General features: G+C 45.7%; 1 protein-coding gene across 3 annotated transcripts in view; it reads left to right on the top strand.

The window, feature by feature from the left end:
• Nucleotides 1–15,126, top strand: part of COLEC10 (collectin subfamily member 10) — a 150,003-nt gene that overhangs the window by 34,209 nt on the left and 100,668 nt on the right. For all 3 annotated transcript variants that reach the window (XM_073679827.1, XM_073679825.1, XM_073679826.1), the window contains exon 2: nucleotides 13,674–13,843. In XM_073679827.1, coding sequence (XP_073535928.1) covers nucleotides 13,674–13,843 — 170 coding nt within the window. The remainder of the gene's footprint in view (nucleotides 1–13,673; nucleotides 13,844–15,126) is intronic.

Below are 15,126 nucleotides of genomic sequence, written 5' to 3'. Positions count from 1 at the left end.
TATTACGGAATAATTTAAGCCTCACAAGTAGAGGAAAAAAAACAACATTTCTGAGATAAGTAATGTAAACAGCCGAGACGGAGGAATGTATTTGTATTCTTAAATAAAAACATGTGCCGGATCTGTGCTGAGCGGCCTGAGTTCTCACCGTACAAACTGAAAAGCTAATGTGCTAATTGTAGGATATTTTATATCAAACGCATTGGAGGATATGAAAACAAGTCATGGGTGTAAACTTTGAATAGATGTATCTAAAATGCCTCTAAGAATATTATTTAGCCGTTTATCATAGAACACATTTACAGGGTCGGTGATATCAACTTCCTGTTTGTGGCACATTAGTATATGGGAGGGGGAAAACTTTTCCAGATGGGTGGTGACCATGGTGGCCATTTTGAAGTCAGCCATTTTGGATTCAACTTTATTTTTTTCAATGGGAAGAGGGTCATGTGACACATCAAACTTATTGAGTTTTTCATAAGAAAAACATTGCTGTGCTTGGTTTTAATGTAACTTTATTCTTTCATGAGTTTTTTACAAGTTTATGACCACTTATAGAATGTGTTCAAAGTACTGCCCATTGTGTTGGATTGTCAATGCAACCCTCTTCTCCCACTCTTGACACACTGATAGCAACACCGCAGAAGAAATGCTAGCACAGGCTTCCAGTATCTGTTGTTTCAGATGCTGCACATCTCGTATCTTGATGGTATGGTGTGGTATATGGGGTACAAAGGTAGTGGGGCCATTCTTCATCAATGGAAACCTCAATGCAATCGGGCAATCGGATATCTGAAATTGCTAAATGATGATGTGTTGCCCTCTTTATGCACTGAAAATGGCACGTTCCCTGAGTTTTTCCAGCAAGATGGTGCACCACCACATTATGGGTGTCAGGTCCGAGCATTCCTACATGAACAGTTTCCTGGAAAGTGGATTGGTCGTCGTGGGCCAGTTGAATGGCCACCAAGGTCTCCCCATCTGAGCCCCCTTAGACTTTTATCTTTGGGGTAATCTGAAGGCAATTGTCTATGCTGTGAAGATACGAGATGTGCAGCATCTGAAACAACGGAAACTGGACAGGGGATTCTTGAGAGGGCATCAGCATTACCATGTAGCTTCCCTGCTCTATGTTCTACATCGAAACTGAAATCCTGTAGGTTAAAAACCAGCGGGTGACCCTGACATTTTTCCATTTTTTTCCCTCATCCATCTGAATGAGGCATGGTCGGATACCAATCTAAATTTTTGTCCAAACAGATAGTACCATAACGTGTCCACTGCCCACTTCATGGCCAAGCACTCCTACCCTATGACAGCATAATTTTCTCACATGAGGACAGCTCCCTACTCAGGTAGAGAACAGGGTGCTCCTCCCCATGTATCTCCTGGGAAAGGACTGCTCCTAACCTGACATCTGAGGCATCTGTTTGAAGTATAAACCCCCTCTTGAAGTCGCGGGCAACCAGAACCAGTTGCCTACACAGAGCCACTTTAATTTATTTGAAGGCCGTCTCTGCCTCTGCAGTCCACTTGGCCATGGCTGATTTCATCCCCTTAATGAGGTCAGTCAGGGGTGCTTCCATCATGGCGAAGTTTGGGATGAACCTCCTGTAGCATCCCATGATACCCAAAAAAGCTCTAACCTGCTTCTTTGACAAAGGTCTCGGCCAAGTTTGGATTGCCTCCACTTTAGTGATTTGGGGTTTGATCTTGCCTCTACCCACTACATATCCTAGGTATTTGGCTTCTTCTTTCCCCATGGCACATTTTTTCGGGTTTATTACCTTCCTTAAAGCATCAAACACGGCCTGGACCTTTTCCAGATGACTTTCCCAGTCCGGGCTGAAGATTACAATATCGTCCAGGTATGCCATGGCATATTTCTTATGGGGCGCAAGGATTCGATCCATGGCTCTCTGGAAGGTGGCAGGGGCCCCCTGCAGTCCAAACGGCATCCGGACATATTGGAAGCATCCGTCCGGCGTAGAAAATACAGTCTTCTACTTGGCACCCTGTGACATGGGGATCTGCCAATATCCCTTTGTCAAATCCAAGGTGGTTATGTACCCTGCTGGCCCAAGTCTCTTGATCAGCTTATTGACACGTGGCATGGGATATGCGTCGAATTTGGAGACCTCATTTAACTTCCGGTAGTCATTGCAGAATCTCCATTTGCCTTTGGGTTTTGGTACCAGTACAATCGGGCTCAACCAACCGCTCTTGGATTCCTCAATTACCCTGAGTTTCAGCATAAGACTCACTTCTTTAGAGATCAACTCTCGTCAGGCCTCAGGAATCCGATAGGGCTTCAAGTTCACCCTCACATGTGGCTCTGTCAGAACCTGGTGTTCTATGACCCTTGTGCACCCGGCAATTTCGAGAACAGATCCCTGTTCTTCTGCAGCAACTCCCGACACTGCTGTTTTTGGGCCTTCATCAGCATTTCCGCTATTGCGACTTCTCCAATCTCGCCTTCTGGTTTGACCAGTAAGCACAGAGCTTCAACCGCCTCTGTGTCTTGCCACAGCTTGATGAGATTGACGTGGTATATCTGGTATGGCTTACGTCATCCTTGTTGATGAATCTTGTAATTCACTTCGCCAACCTTTTCCACCACTTCATACGGCCCTTGCCACTTGACCAAGAACTTACTTTCCATGGTCGGAATCAATACGAGGACTCTGTCACCAGGATTAAACTGCTACACTCAAGCTGACCAGTTGTAGGCCCTGGCCTGTGTCTCTTTTGCCTGGAGGAGATGTTCTTTTACGATGGGCATCACCTTCATAATCCTCTCATGCATCAGGGCGACGTGCTCGATGATGCTCCTGTGGGGCGTGACCTCTGCCTCCCAGGCTTCCTTGCTACATCCAGGAGACCCCGCGGATGTCGGCTATACAGGATTTCAAATGGCGACAACCCACTTGAGGCCTATGGAACCTCTCGAATCGAGAACAACAAATACGACAGTCCCAGTCTCTGCCGTCCTTTTCTATGGCTTTCCGCAGCATACTCTTCAAAGTTTTGTTGAACCCCTCCACAAGGCCATCTGTCTGAGGATGGTACACTGACATTCTCAGTTGGGAGATTTGCAGGACCTTACACAATTCCCTCATCACCTCACTCATAAAGGGTGTTCCCTGGTCAGTCAGGATCTCCCTTGGTAACCCTGTCCGGGAGAAAACATGGACCAATTTGCGAGCTATACTCTTGGAGGAGGAGTTTCTGCGAGGGATCGCTTCAGGTTAGAGGGTGTCATAGTCCAAGATGACCAATATATTGGTGCACACAAGCAGATTTACCCAGGGGACGGACCACGTCCATAGCAATTCTCTCGAATGGCACTTCAATAATGGGCAATGGCACGAGGGTCTTTGAAAGTGAGAGATGGGGGCAGTTAATTGGCACGTAGGACAGGACCTGCAATACCTTAATATTTCCCGGTGACATCTGGACTAATAGAACATCTGCATGATCCATTCCTGTGTTTTTTCCACTCCCAAATGTAGACGTAGTCTAGCAGTCCCGTTACCTGCCAACCGTTCACCTTCACGGGACATGCTTGTGGCCCTTCGCTGGGTGGACAGTTCACACTGCAGGCCGGATACGCATAGTATGAACAGCGATGACCTAGACTGCAGTCCATTTGCTCGGGGTCAAGGGACAATGGGCAGCTATATGGCCTGGGCCATGGCACTTCCACCAAATTATATTACCCGAAGGCACCTTGGGCATTCCTTCCCCCGCTCCTTTGGACCTTGGATGTGCCACCCCCTTTTGGGACTCCCAGTATGGAGTGGGCTGCCTTCCCAAGGAACCCTCAACCCCCTGAAATCTGTTGACCAGTCCGATCAGTTCATCGGCATTCCGGGGATCACCCTGGGCAACCCAAGTCTGTATTGGCCTTGGCAGGGAATGCACAAACCGGTCCATTACCACTCGCTTTACCATCTGTGCCTGCATAGCGGACTCCGGCTGCAGCCATTTTTGGACCAGATGCAAAAGGTCAAACATTTGGAAGTGGGGGGGGGGTTGGCCCAGTGATACGACCCGCTGTGACCTGACAGTCATCGTCACCCCCAAACGCACCAGAATTTCAGTTTTGAGTTTACCATACTCCTCGGCGTCCTGCAGAGCCAAGTCATAGTAAGCCTTCTGAGGCTCCTCCATCAAGTATGGCGCCAGGATCTCCGCCCACTGCTCTGGAGGTATTCTCTCCCACTCCGCCACCCTTTCAAACACAGTTAGGGACGCTTCAATGTCATCCCACGGGACCATCTTTTGTAATGCTCTTCTTACCGTCTTCATGACGTGTGAGCCATCACCTGGATTTGGGGGTGGGGAGGTTGTCCTGCCACGGATCTCCCTAGCTAGGAGTTCCATCTGTCTTTGCTGCAGTTGGATCTGCTGCATCAGGAGTTAATTTGTCTCCTGCTGTTGTTCTCGTTACTGTGTAGCTGCTGCTGGTGCTGCGCTTTCTGCGTCTGCTGTGCCTGCAACAGATGCTTAAGTAGGCCCTCCATTTTGTCCGGTGTCACTTGCTGGCTTATGGCCAACTTCACCCAGGATATGGAGCACCTCTTGTAACAGTCACATGTGTTTGCTGGGAGTTTTGCCCGCATTCTCGACCAATTGTGGGGTTTCTACTCACTTGGATGTGTCGGGAGGCAAACAGGAGGCATGTTCCTTTAAATGTCCATTATTGCTTCATAAACCCAGCAAAAGCAAAAGGAAAACAAACAGTCTTTTTTGCAGGCAAAACAAAGTAAAGAGTCCTTAAGGCAAAGTCACTGATTAGTCAGTCCAGTGGGCACACAGGCTGGATAGCATTCAGCTCACTGGCTCAGTCTGGATACAACAATACTCACGAGGCCTTCTCCCTCCAAACACAGATCATGTGCCAAACAAAGGCCTCCATTTTATAGGTTGTTAACCACACCCAGAGGTGAGGTATGTGGGTAGCCAGACCTGCCCATCTCTCATGGTTACCCGTAACCCAGCCCCAGGTGTACCAAACATTCCTCTTAGTGCTTACGTGCACTAGAGTAACAATCCGGGAAACATCACAGAAGACAGCCATATTTGTGATACATACCTCCCATCCACTATGCGTCCGTTAACCAACTTACAATATATATATATATTTATATATATATATATATATATATATATATATATATATATATATATATAGTACAGACCAAAAGTTTGGATACACCTTCTCATATAAAGATTTTTCTGTATTTTCATGACTATGAAAATTGTACTTTCACACTGAAGGCATCAAAACTATGAATTAACACATGTGGAATTATATACTTAACAAAAAAGTGTGAAACAACTGAAAATATGTGTTAAATTCTATGTTCTTCAAAGTAGCCACCTTTTGCTTTGATGACTGCTTTGCACACTCTTGGCATTCTCTTGATGAGCTTCAAGAGGTAGTCACCAGAAATGGTTTTCACTTCACAGGTGTGCCCTGTCAGGTTCAATAAGTGGGATTTCTTGCCTTATAAATGGGGTTGGGACCATCAGTTGTGTTGTGCAGAACTCAGGTGGAAACACAGCTGATAGTCCTACTGAATAGACTGTTAGAATTTGTATTATGGCAAGAATAAAGCAGCTAAGTAAAGAAAAACGAGTGGCCATCATTACTTTAAGAAATGAAGGTCAGTCAGTCCGAAAAATTGGGCAAACTTTGAAAGTGTCCCCAAGTGCAGTTGCAAACACCATCAAGCGCTACAAAGAAACTGGCTCACATGAGGACCGCCCCAGGAAAGGAAGCCCAAGAGTCACCTCTGCTTCTGAGGATAAGTTTATCCGAGTCACCAGCCTCAGAAATCGCAGTTTAACAGCAGCTCAGATTAGAGACCAGGTCAATGCCACACAGAGTTCTAGCAGCAGACACATCTCTACAACAACTGTTAAGAGGAGACTTTGTGCAGCAGGCCTTCATGGTAAAATAGCTGCTAGGAAACCACTGCTAAGGACAGGCAACAAGCAGAAGAGACTTGTTTGGGCTAAAGAACACAAGGAATGGACATTAGATCAGTGGAAATCTGTGCTTTGGTCTGATGAGTCCAAATTTGAGATCTTTGGTTCCAACCACCGTGTCTTTGTGTGACGCAGAAAAGGTGAACAGATGGACTCTACATGCCTGGTTCCCACCGTTAAGCATGGAGGAGGAGGTGTGATGGTGTGGGGGTGCTTTGCTGGTGACACTGTTGGGGATTAATTCAAAATTGAAGGCATACTGATCCAGCATGGCTACCACAGCATCTTGCAGCGGCATGCTATTCCATCCGGTTTGCGTTTAGTTGGACCATCATTTATTTTTCAACAGGACAATGACCCCAAACACACCTCCAGGCTGTGTAAGGGCTATTTGACCAAGAAGGAGAGTAATGGGGTGCTATGCCAGATGACCTGGCCTCCACAGTCACCAGACCTGAACCCAATCGAGATGGTTTTGGGTGAGCTGGACCGCAGAGTGAAGGCAAAAGGGCCAACAAGTGCTAAGCATCTCTGGGAACTCCTTCAAGATTGTTGGAAGACCATTTCCGGTGACTACCTCTTGAAGCTCATCAAGAGAATGCCAAGAGTGTGCAAAGCAGTCATCAAAGCAAAAGGTGGCTACTTTGAAGAACCTAGAATATAAGACATATTTTCAGTTGCTTCACACTTTTTTGTTAAGTATATAATTCCACATGTGTTAATTCATAGTTTTGATGCCTTCAGTGTGAATGTACAATTTTCATAGTCATGAAAATACAGAAAAATCTTTAAATGAGAAGGTGTGTCCAAACTTTTGGTCTGTACTGTATATATATATATATATATATATATATATATATATATACAGTTAGGTCCATATATGTTTGGACAGAGACAACATTTTTCTAATTTTGGTTCTAGACATTACCACAATGAATTTTAAACAAGACAATTCAGATGCAGTTGAAGTTCAGACTTTCAGCTTTCAGTTGAGGGTATCCACATTACCACATTAAAATTGGATGAAGAGTTTAGGAGTTTCAGCTCCTTAACATGTGCCACCATGTTTTTAAAGGGACCAAAAGTAATTGGACAATTGACTCCAAGGCTATTTCATGGACAGGTGTTGGCAATCCCTTCGTTATGTCATTCTCAATTAAGCAGATAAAAGTCCTGGAGTTGATTTGAGGTGTGGTGCTTGCATTTGGAAGGTTTTGCTGTGAAGTAAACATGCGGTCAAAGGAGCTCTCCATGCAGGTGAAACAAGCCATCCTTAAGCTGCAAAAACAGAAAAACCCATCCGAGAAATTGCTACAATATTAGGAGTGGCAAAATCTACAGTTTGGTAGATCCTGAGAAAGAAAGAAAGAAAGAAAGCACTGGTGAACTCATCAATGCAAAAAGACCTGGGCGCCCACGGAAGACAACAGTGGTGGATGATCGCAGAATAATCTCCATGGTGAAGAGAAACCCCTTCACAACTGCCAACCAAGTGAACAACACTCTCCAGGAGGTAGGCGTATCAATATCCAAATCTACCATAAAGAGAAGACTGCATGAAAGTAAATACAGAGGGTTCACTGCACGGTGCAAGTCACTCATAAGAATTAAGAAGAAAAAGGCTAGACTGGACTTTGCTAAAAAACATCTAAAAAAGCCAGCACAGTTCTAGAAGAACATTCTTTGGACAGATGAAACCAAGATCAACCTCTACCAGAATGATGGAAAGAGAAAAGTATGGCAAAGGCGTGGTACAGCTCATGATCCAAAGCATACCACATCATCTGTAAAACACAGCGGAGGCAGTGTGATGGCTTGGGCATACATGGCTGCCAGTGGCACTGGGTCACTAGTGTTTATTGATGATGTGACTCAGGACAGAAGCAGCCGAATGAATTTTGATGTATTCAGAGCCATACTGTGTGCTCAGATCCAGCCAAATGCAGCCAAACTGATTGGTGTCGTTTTATACTACAGATGGACAATGACCCAAAACATAAAGCCAAAGCAACCCAGGAGTTTATTAAAACAAAGAAGTGGAATATTCTTGAATGGCCAAGTCAGTTACCTGATCTCATCCCAGTTGAGCATGCATTTCACTTGTTAAAGACTAAACTTCAGACAGAAAGGCCCACAAACAAACAGCAACTGAAAACCACCGCAGTGAAGGCCTGGCAGAGCATCAAAAAGGAGGAAACATAGTGTCTGGTGATGTCCATGAGTTCAAGACTTCAGGCAGTCATTGCCAACAAAGGGTTTTCAACCAAGTACTAGAAATGAACATTTTATTTACAATTATTTAATCTGTCCAATTACTTTTGGTCCCTTTAAAAACAGGGTGGCACATGTTAAGCAGCTGAAACTCCTAAACCCTTCATCCAATTTTAATGTGGATACCCTCAAATGAAAGCTGAAAGTCTGAACTTCAACTGGATCTGAATTGTTTTGTTTAAAATTCATTGTGGTAATGTCTAGAACCAAAGTTAGAAAAATTTTGTCTCTGTCCAAATATATATGGACCTAACTGTATATATATATATATATATATATATATATATATATATATATATTATATATATATACACACTGTGCACTGACAAGTGGAAATACCTTGGAACATCGACTCTGCAAATTGAGATTCTGATTTGGCTTTAATCCTAAGTCATGTGACAAGGCTCGTTAAAGGATCAATGTTCACTTTTAGGATTGCTATTCCCAATAGATGGCACTACATTTCTAATCCTCTTTCTCCCTGAAGATACAATTTGCATATTTAATTTCCCAGAGGAGCATGTATGGCATTATATCTCTTCACTCTGACATGCCAGGCCTGTCTTGTCACTCTTCACAAGGAGAAATGTGGCGCTCCTGAGGGTTCAGTCGCCACAGAGGTACTGCCCCTCACCCAGAGGTGTGGTGTCTCCTTCTCTCAGGTAAGGCGGGAGTGCTGCCCAGAACCCCAACACCCGCATCTGACGCGCCCCCTGGGCCGTGTGTGTGTGGTGATACCCGGAACCGGACCCGTTGTGGATGCTGGTGGTTGTAGTCGTTGCGTGGCGGGGACCCGGTCCCGTGGCTCAGGGTGGTCAACCCAAATGGCAGTCTATATGCTGACTGTCCGACTGCGCCACCTGTGGATTGCGGTCAGAGTGAACCGCCGCTGCAGGGCAGACCGCTGAGGCTGGTGTGGGTGCAGCAGAGGGTAGTATAACTCCCCACGGGAGGAGTATAGCCTCAGGACAGTGAATAGGGATGTAGGGGGTGATGGTGCGCTGGAGCAGCAGTAACGACACAGAGTCCTGTAATGCAGTCCAGGGTTTTTACTTACAGTTCTTTATCCACGTTACTACAGCTGGCCATAACGTCCTACGTCACACCGTGTTCACCAGGTGAGGGGCTCGGCCTACTGCCAGATAACTTTGGAGCGTTTCACAGGACCCCCTTTGTGTGTCCTTTCTCTGGCCTGTCATACCCCGCCAGTGACCTCGCTTCTGTCCGGCTGCCTCGGGCCTTCTCTGGTAAAACTTGGTGCCGTTTTCCTGACCCTATGTGGTGCCTTCCTAGCGGGTGTAGCGAGGGGCTGCACCACATAAAATGTCACAGCCTCCGGTTTCTAGCTGAGGGTAGTTCCCCGCTTCCACTAGTTTCGGGGACTGGTCTCCCCCTTTGGCCTGACCCCCCTACGGGGTGGTGACTCACCGGTCCACACCCCTGGTGTCCCTTCGTTCCTTGTACTTGGAGCCTCCTCCGCTCCTCTTCCTTCCTTCTCCTTCCTCCAGGCTCCGGCCGCTCTCTTAGCCCTGCCTGCGGAGCAGAGCTCTGCCTGAGCCTCTGCTCCCTGTCTCCTCTGCTCCCTGTCTCCGCAGGAACTGCCCTCTCCCTACTATGCGCTACAGAGTCCCCCCTTCCTCGGTGTTCCCTCCCCCCACTCCAGCCAGGGACAGGGACTGTAGTGCTCTTCTTGGAGCATATCGATCGCCCTGCCCCCCGGAAATGTGGTGTAATGCATGCAGGTGTCGGGGTCCTGATCCACACTCCATCCTTACCTGCAAGTGAGATATCGCACATCTGGTTGAGATGCAATACCTCTGTAGTGACCGAACCCTCGGGGCGCTACACATCCAACACTACTTTCTGCTGAGCCCTGTCCCTGGTTGGAGTGGGGGGAACCAGTAGTGGGTGAGGGTGGAGGATGCAGTACAGGGGAGCACCATAATAGGAGGTATATAAAGGGAAGCCATCTTAGGGTGGCAGGTAGTTGAGTCAGTCAGTGAGTAGTAAGGAGAGGAGGGGAGCAGAGTCTCTTCAGGAGCTCTGCTCCATAAGTGGGGCCTAGTAATAGAGGCCCAGGAGGGGAGCAGAGGAGAAAGGCTCCATTTTACAGAAGGGATCCCAGGGGGTACGGTGAGTGCAGGATGGCACCCGTACGCCACGAATCTGCCAGGTGTCAGAGGGATCAGACCGCAGGAAGGGAACCGGTCCCTGGACCAGCCATGTTACTCCAGGTCTCGGCTGTAAAAACCGGAGGCTTCTGCACTTCCATGGTGCAGTCGCCAGAGTCTCACCCTAGTCACCGTGGAGGGCATCAAGCAGGTCCGGGAACTCCAGGTTGCCCAGAGGGACTCCAGAGCACCCGATCGGGACTGTGTGTGGGAAGCGCAGGGCAGGAGGGAGAAGACCCAATGCGAGAAGTCGGTCTAGTAAGGAACATAAAGAAAGCGGGGTTCCGTCAAGCGCTCCTGATATACTTGAGAAAGTGCTGGACCCCTCATCTGGTAGACACAGTGCGACGCGGGAGGCTGACACCCGTACAGTGTACCTGAGAACCTTGATCAAGAACTGTGAGTAAAACTCGGATGACTGCACTGCACTGCCTCTATCAGTTATTTCCGCTGCGCCATCTCTCCTGCACCACAAGTCCCAGCATCACCACCATTTGCACCTACACTGCCCCGGGGGCCCGCTCCGCCTGTGGGGAGCAGAAACATCCCAGCTGCCATCCCATCACCCCCCGGAGGTCTGCAGCAGCGCCAGTAACCATTACCAGAAACTACAGGTAGCGTCACGAAACAAACTGTATACTAAAAAAAACCTTTTTAAAGAGAGACCCAGAGTACGGGCCCGGGAGCTGACTGCCGTGACCTCCTAAACAAGGTAAAAGGCCCGGGTACCGAGTCCTCTATTTGGTAGTGTGAAATGCATTGGCCATGTGTTTCTGTACCCATTTTATCTATTTTAATGGAGTTCTCCAATAAAAGGAAGATTTAAACTTCATCTTCCTACCAGAATCCATCTCTTAGCTTTTTCCATGCATCGCACCCGACTTTATGATTTTATATACTTGGAAACTGGTTAATCCCATTCAGCAATGGGTACAGTGACTACTGAAGACATTGATTGACCGCAGCGATCACTTGCCAGTCGCTCAGGAGGACTGTACTGCTTAGTTTTTTCACGTGCTCGGCCAACATTCATTCATTCATTCTCTATGGGGAGAACACTGAGTACGACTCTTCTCCAGTCCCATAGAAAATAAGTGGAGCTCGGTCGTTCTGACGATCGATGGGGTCCCAGTGGTCGGACCCCCACCGATATAGAAGTTATCACCAATCCTGCAGGGCAGAGCTTATCTTCTACATACAGTACAGACCAAAAGTTTGGACACACCTTCTCATTTAAAGATTTTTCGGTATTTTCATGACTATGAAAATTGTACATTCACACTGAAGGCATCAAAACTATGAATTAACACATGTGGAATTATATACTTAACAAAAAAGTGTGAAACAACTGAAAATATGTCTTATATTCAAGGTTCTTCAAAGTAGCCACCTTTTGTTTTGATGAGTGCTTTGCACACTCTTGGAATTCTCTTGATGAGCTTTAAGAGGCAGTCACCGGAAATGGTCTTCCAACAATCTTGAAGGAGTTCCCAGAGATGCTTAGCACTTGTTGGCCCTTTTGCCTTCACTCTGCGGTCCAGCTCACCCCAAACCATCTCAATTGGGTTCATGTCTGGTGACTGTGGAGGCCAGGTCATCTGGCGTAGCACCCCATCACTCTCCCACCTGGTCAAATAGCCCATACACAGCCAGGAGGTGTGTTTAGGGCCATTGTCCTGTTGAAAAATAAATGATGGTCCAACTAAACGCAAACTGGATAGAATAGCATGCCGCTGCAAGATGCTGTGGTAGCCATGCTGGTTCAGTATGCCTTCAATTTTGAATAAATTCCCAACAGTGTCACCAGCAAAGCACCCCCACACCATCACACCTCCTCCTCCATGCTTCACGGTGGGAACCAGGCATGTAGAGTCCATCCGTTCACCTTTTCTGCGTCGCACAAAGACACAGTGGTTGGAACCAAAGATCTCAAATTTCGACTCATCAGACCAAAGCACAGATTTCCACTGGTCTAATGTCCATTCCTTGTGTTCTTTAGCCCAAACATGTCTCTTCTGCTTGTTGCCTGTCCTTAGCTGTGGTTTCCTAGCAGCTATTTTACCATGAAGGCCTGCTGCACAAAGTCTCCTCTTAACAGTTGTAGAGATGTGTCTGCTGCTAGAACTCTGTTGTGGCATTAACCTGGTCTCTAATCTGAGCTGCTGTTAACCTGCGATTTCTGAGGCTGGTGACTCGAATAAACTTATCCTCAGAAGCCGAGGTGACTCTTGGTCTTCCTTTCCTGGGGAGGTCCTCATGTGACCCAGTTTCTTTGTAGCGCTTGATGGTTTTTGCAACTACACTTGGGGACACTTTCAAAGTTTTCCCAATTTTTCGCACTGACTGATCGTCATTTCTTAAAGTAATGATGGCCACTCGTTTTTCTTTACTTAGCTGCTTTTTTCTTGCCATAATACAAATTCTAACAGTCTATTCCGTAGGACTATCAGCTGTGTATCCACCAGACTTCTGCACAACACAATTGATGGTCCCAACCCCATTTATAAGGCAAGAAATCCCACTTATTAAACCTGACAGGGCACACCTGTGAAGTGAAAACCATTTCCGGTGACTACCTCTTGAAGCTCATCAAGAGAATGCCAAGAGTGTGCAAAGCAGTCATCAAAGCAAATTGTGGCTACTTTGAAGAACCTAGAATATAAGACATATTTTCAGTTGTTTCACACTTTTTTGTTAAGTATATAATTCCACATGTGTTAATTCATAGTTTTGATGCCTTCAGTGTGAATGTACAATTTTCATAGTCATGAAAATACAGAAAAGTCTTTAAATGAGAAGGTGTCTCCAAACTTTTGGTCTGTACTGTACATACAGCTTATACTTTACTTTACTAGTCTATTTAACATTTTACGTTGGGCTCAGTTAGCCTCAATTAAACAACTCTAATCTCTTCGAAACACAAACAATTTGTCTAATTCTGCCCAAAGCTAAAACACATTACTTCATGTCCAAATTACCTTTTTTTTTTTAAAAAAAAAAGACTTCCAAACCTCCTTACAAATAAGATGTTCCATTACAAATGGGGAGAGTGGTAATTAGTAAACTTTCCCACGTCTTTGTGTCCTTAGCATTGAAAGCTCCATCATGTACAGATGAGTGAATATAAACATCTGTCAGGCTGAGATAATTCCTCCTGACATTGAGCAGACTGCTGGAAGATAATGTGTCAGCCATAATTGGTTAGACTAATTACTTGGTCTTCTTTACAAACAGCCATTCGGAAAGTCCACAACTCAGAAGTGTCTCCAACATGTTGTGTCGAGTGACTCTATGCCTTGTTACATTGCTTGCGTTCCTCCCGGGGGACTTCTGCTCTTCTGAGGCCGAGAACCGATCAGCTTCAGACGTTTGCTCAACGCACACAATTCTACCTGGACCCAAAGGTGAGATAACGACTTTTATATCTGACTGATGTCTACTGTATATGTGATCCGTTACATGGATCTCACAACCCAAACTATTTCTACGGTCATGTAGCTCTTGAAAAGTCAAGTCCAGTCATACCTTTAACTAGAAAGTCTGTTCCTCTGTTACTGAGAAATCTGCTTTTGAGTCAATACGCAAATAAGGTTGAAGTGCTTTCCGCTCACTAGCTCTTCCCTAGCCTCTGTCACTCAATCTCTATTCCCTGCCCAGAGCCATCTCCTGCTTAACTGACAGCTCTTTTTCTTGAAGTTACACAGCAAAGGAGCGGTCAGTCCAGCAGGAGAAGGCAGCTTTGGGTGGGGAATAAAGTTGGAGTGATAGAGGCTTGGGAAGTGCTTCTAAGTTCCAAGAGCACTTCAGTCTTATTTGCATTTCAATTCAAACTCAGATTTCTCAGTAACAGAGGAACAGCCTGTCTAGCTAAAAATATGGCTGGACTTGGCTTTTCAAGACATATAAATAGTTTTGGGTGGGTAAAATTTTCTTTATAAGTCTAAATGTAGCACTGCACATAAGGCCAGGGTTAACAGATTACCTTGTCTAGTGGAAATTCAAGATTAATAACATAGAATATGTATAAAATACTTTATTGTATTCTTAGTCTCCTATTATCCCTTGTATATATAGATATAATAGATCTGAGCTTGTCATTTGGTGTAATCGGGTTATCACATTGATATAGTGCTAAGGCCCAAAACTGAATTTATGCCCCAGGTGAAAAAGAGCTGAGCTACAACTCCGATCCCAGTTTATGACCACCTGTCCCCATTGATGCCGTCTTCTGACACATCTCCATGGCGTGTCTCTTTACTACAGTATCTGAAATATGGAGAGCTGAGTCTCCAGAAAATTTTTATCATTCTTTATCTCTGTCAAGGGCATTTCACTCAGCTAGCCAAACTCTGCTCTACACTACTAAAAGCAATCACTCTGAAACAGCTGCCTGTGGATGGGCTCGGACACTGACTTATAGGGTAGTTGTCTGTATAAGGTGGCACTTATCACATTTTCTTTTTGCATCAATTTATTCCACAGAGCATTGCCACTTAGACAGTCAAAGCTAGATAAGGGGCGTGTAACTGAAACAGCTGTCTGTAAATGGCTCTCTGGCTTGGCTATCAGCTATCCTTGGTCATGTTCTAAGTATTCTTAATGGGTCAGACATTGATTTATGGGGTAGCTACTTCTACTTTGTGGCACTTAAAAGGCTTTCTCTTCTTCCATTTTTTATTTAATTTTA

This window comes from Phyllobates terribilis, unplaced genomic scaffold, assembly GCF_046119375.1.
Source record: "Phyllobates terribilis strain yellow unplaced genomic scaffold, ASM4611937v1 Scaffold_4__5_contigs__length_816908805, whole genome shotgun sequence".
Lineage (NCBI taxonomy): Eukaryota > Metazoa > Chordata > Amphibia > Anura > Dendrobatidae > Phyllobates > Phyllobates terribilis.
This window is presented reverse-complemented; position numbering and strand designations above follow the sequence as displayed.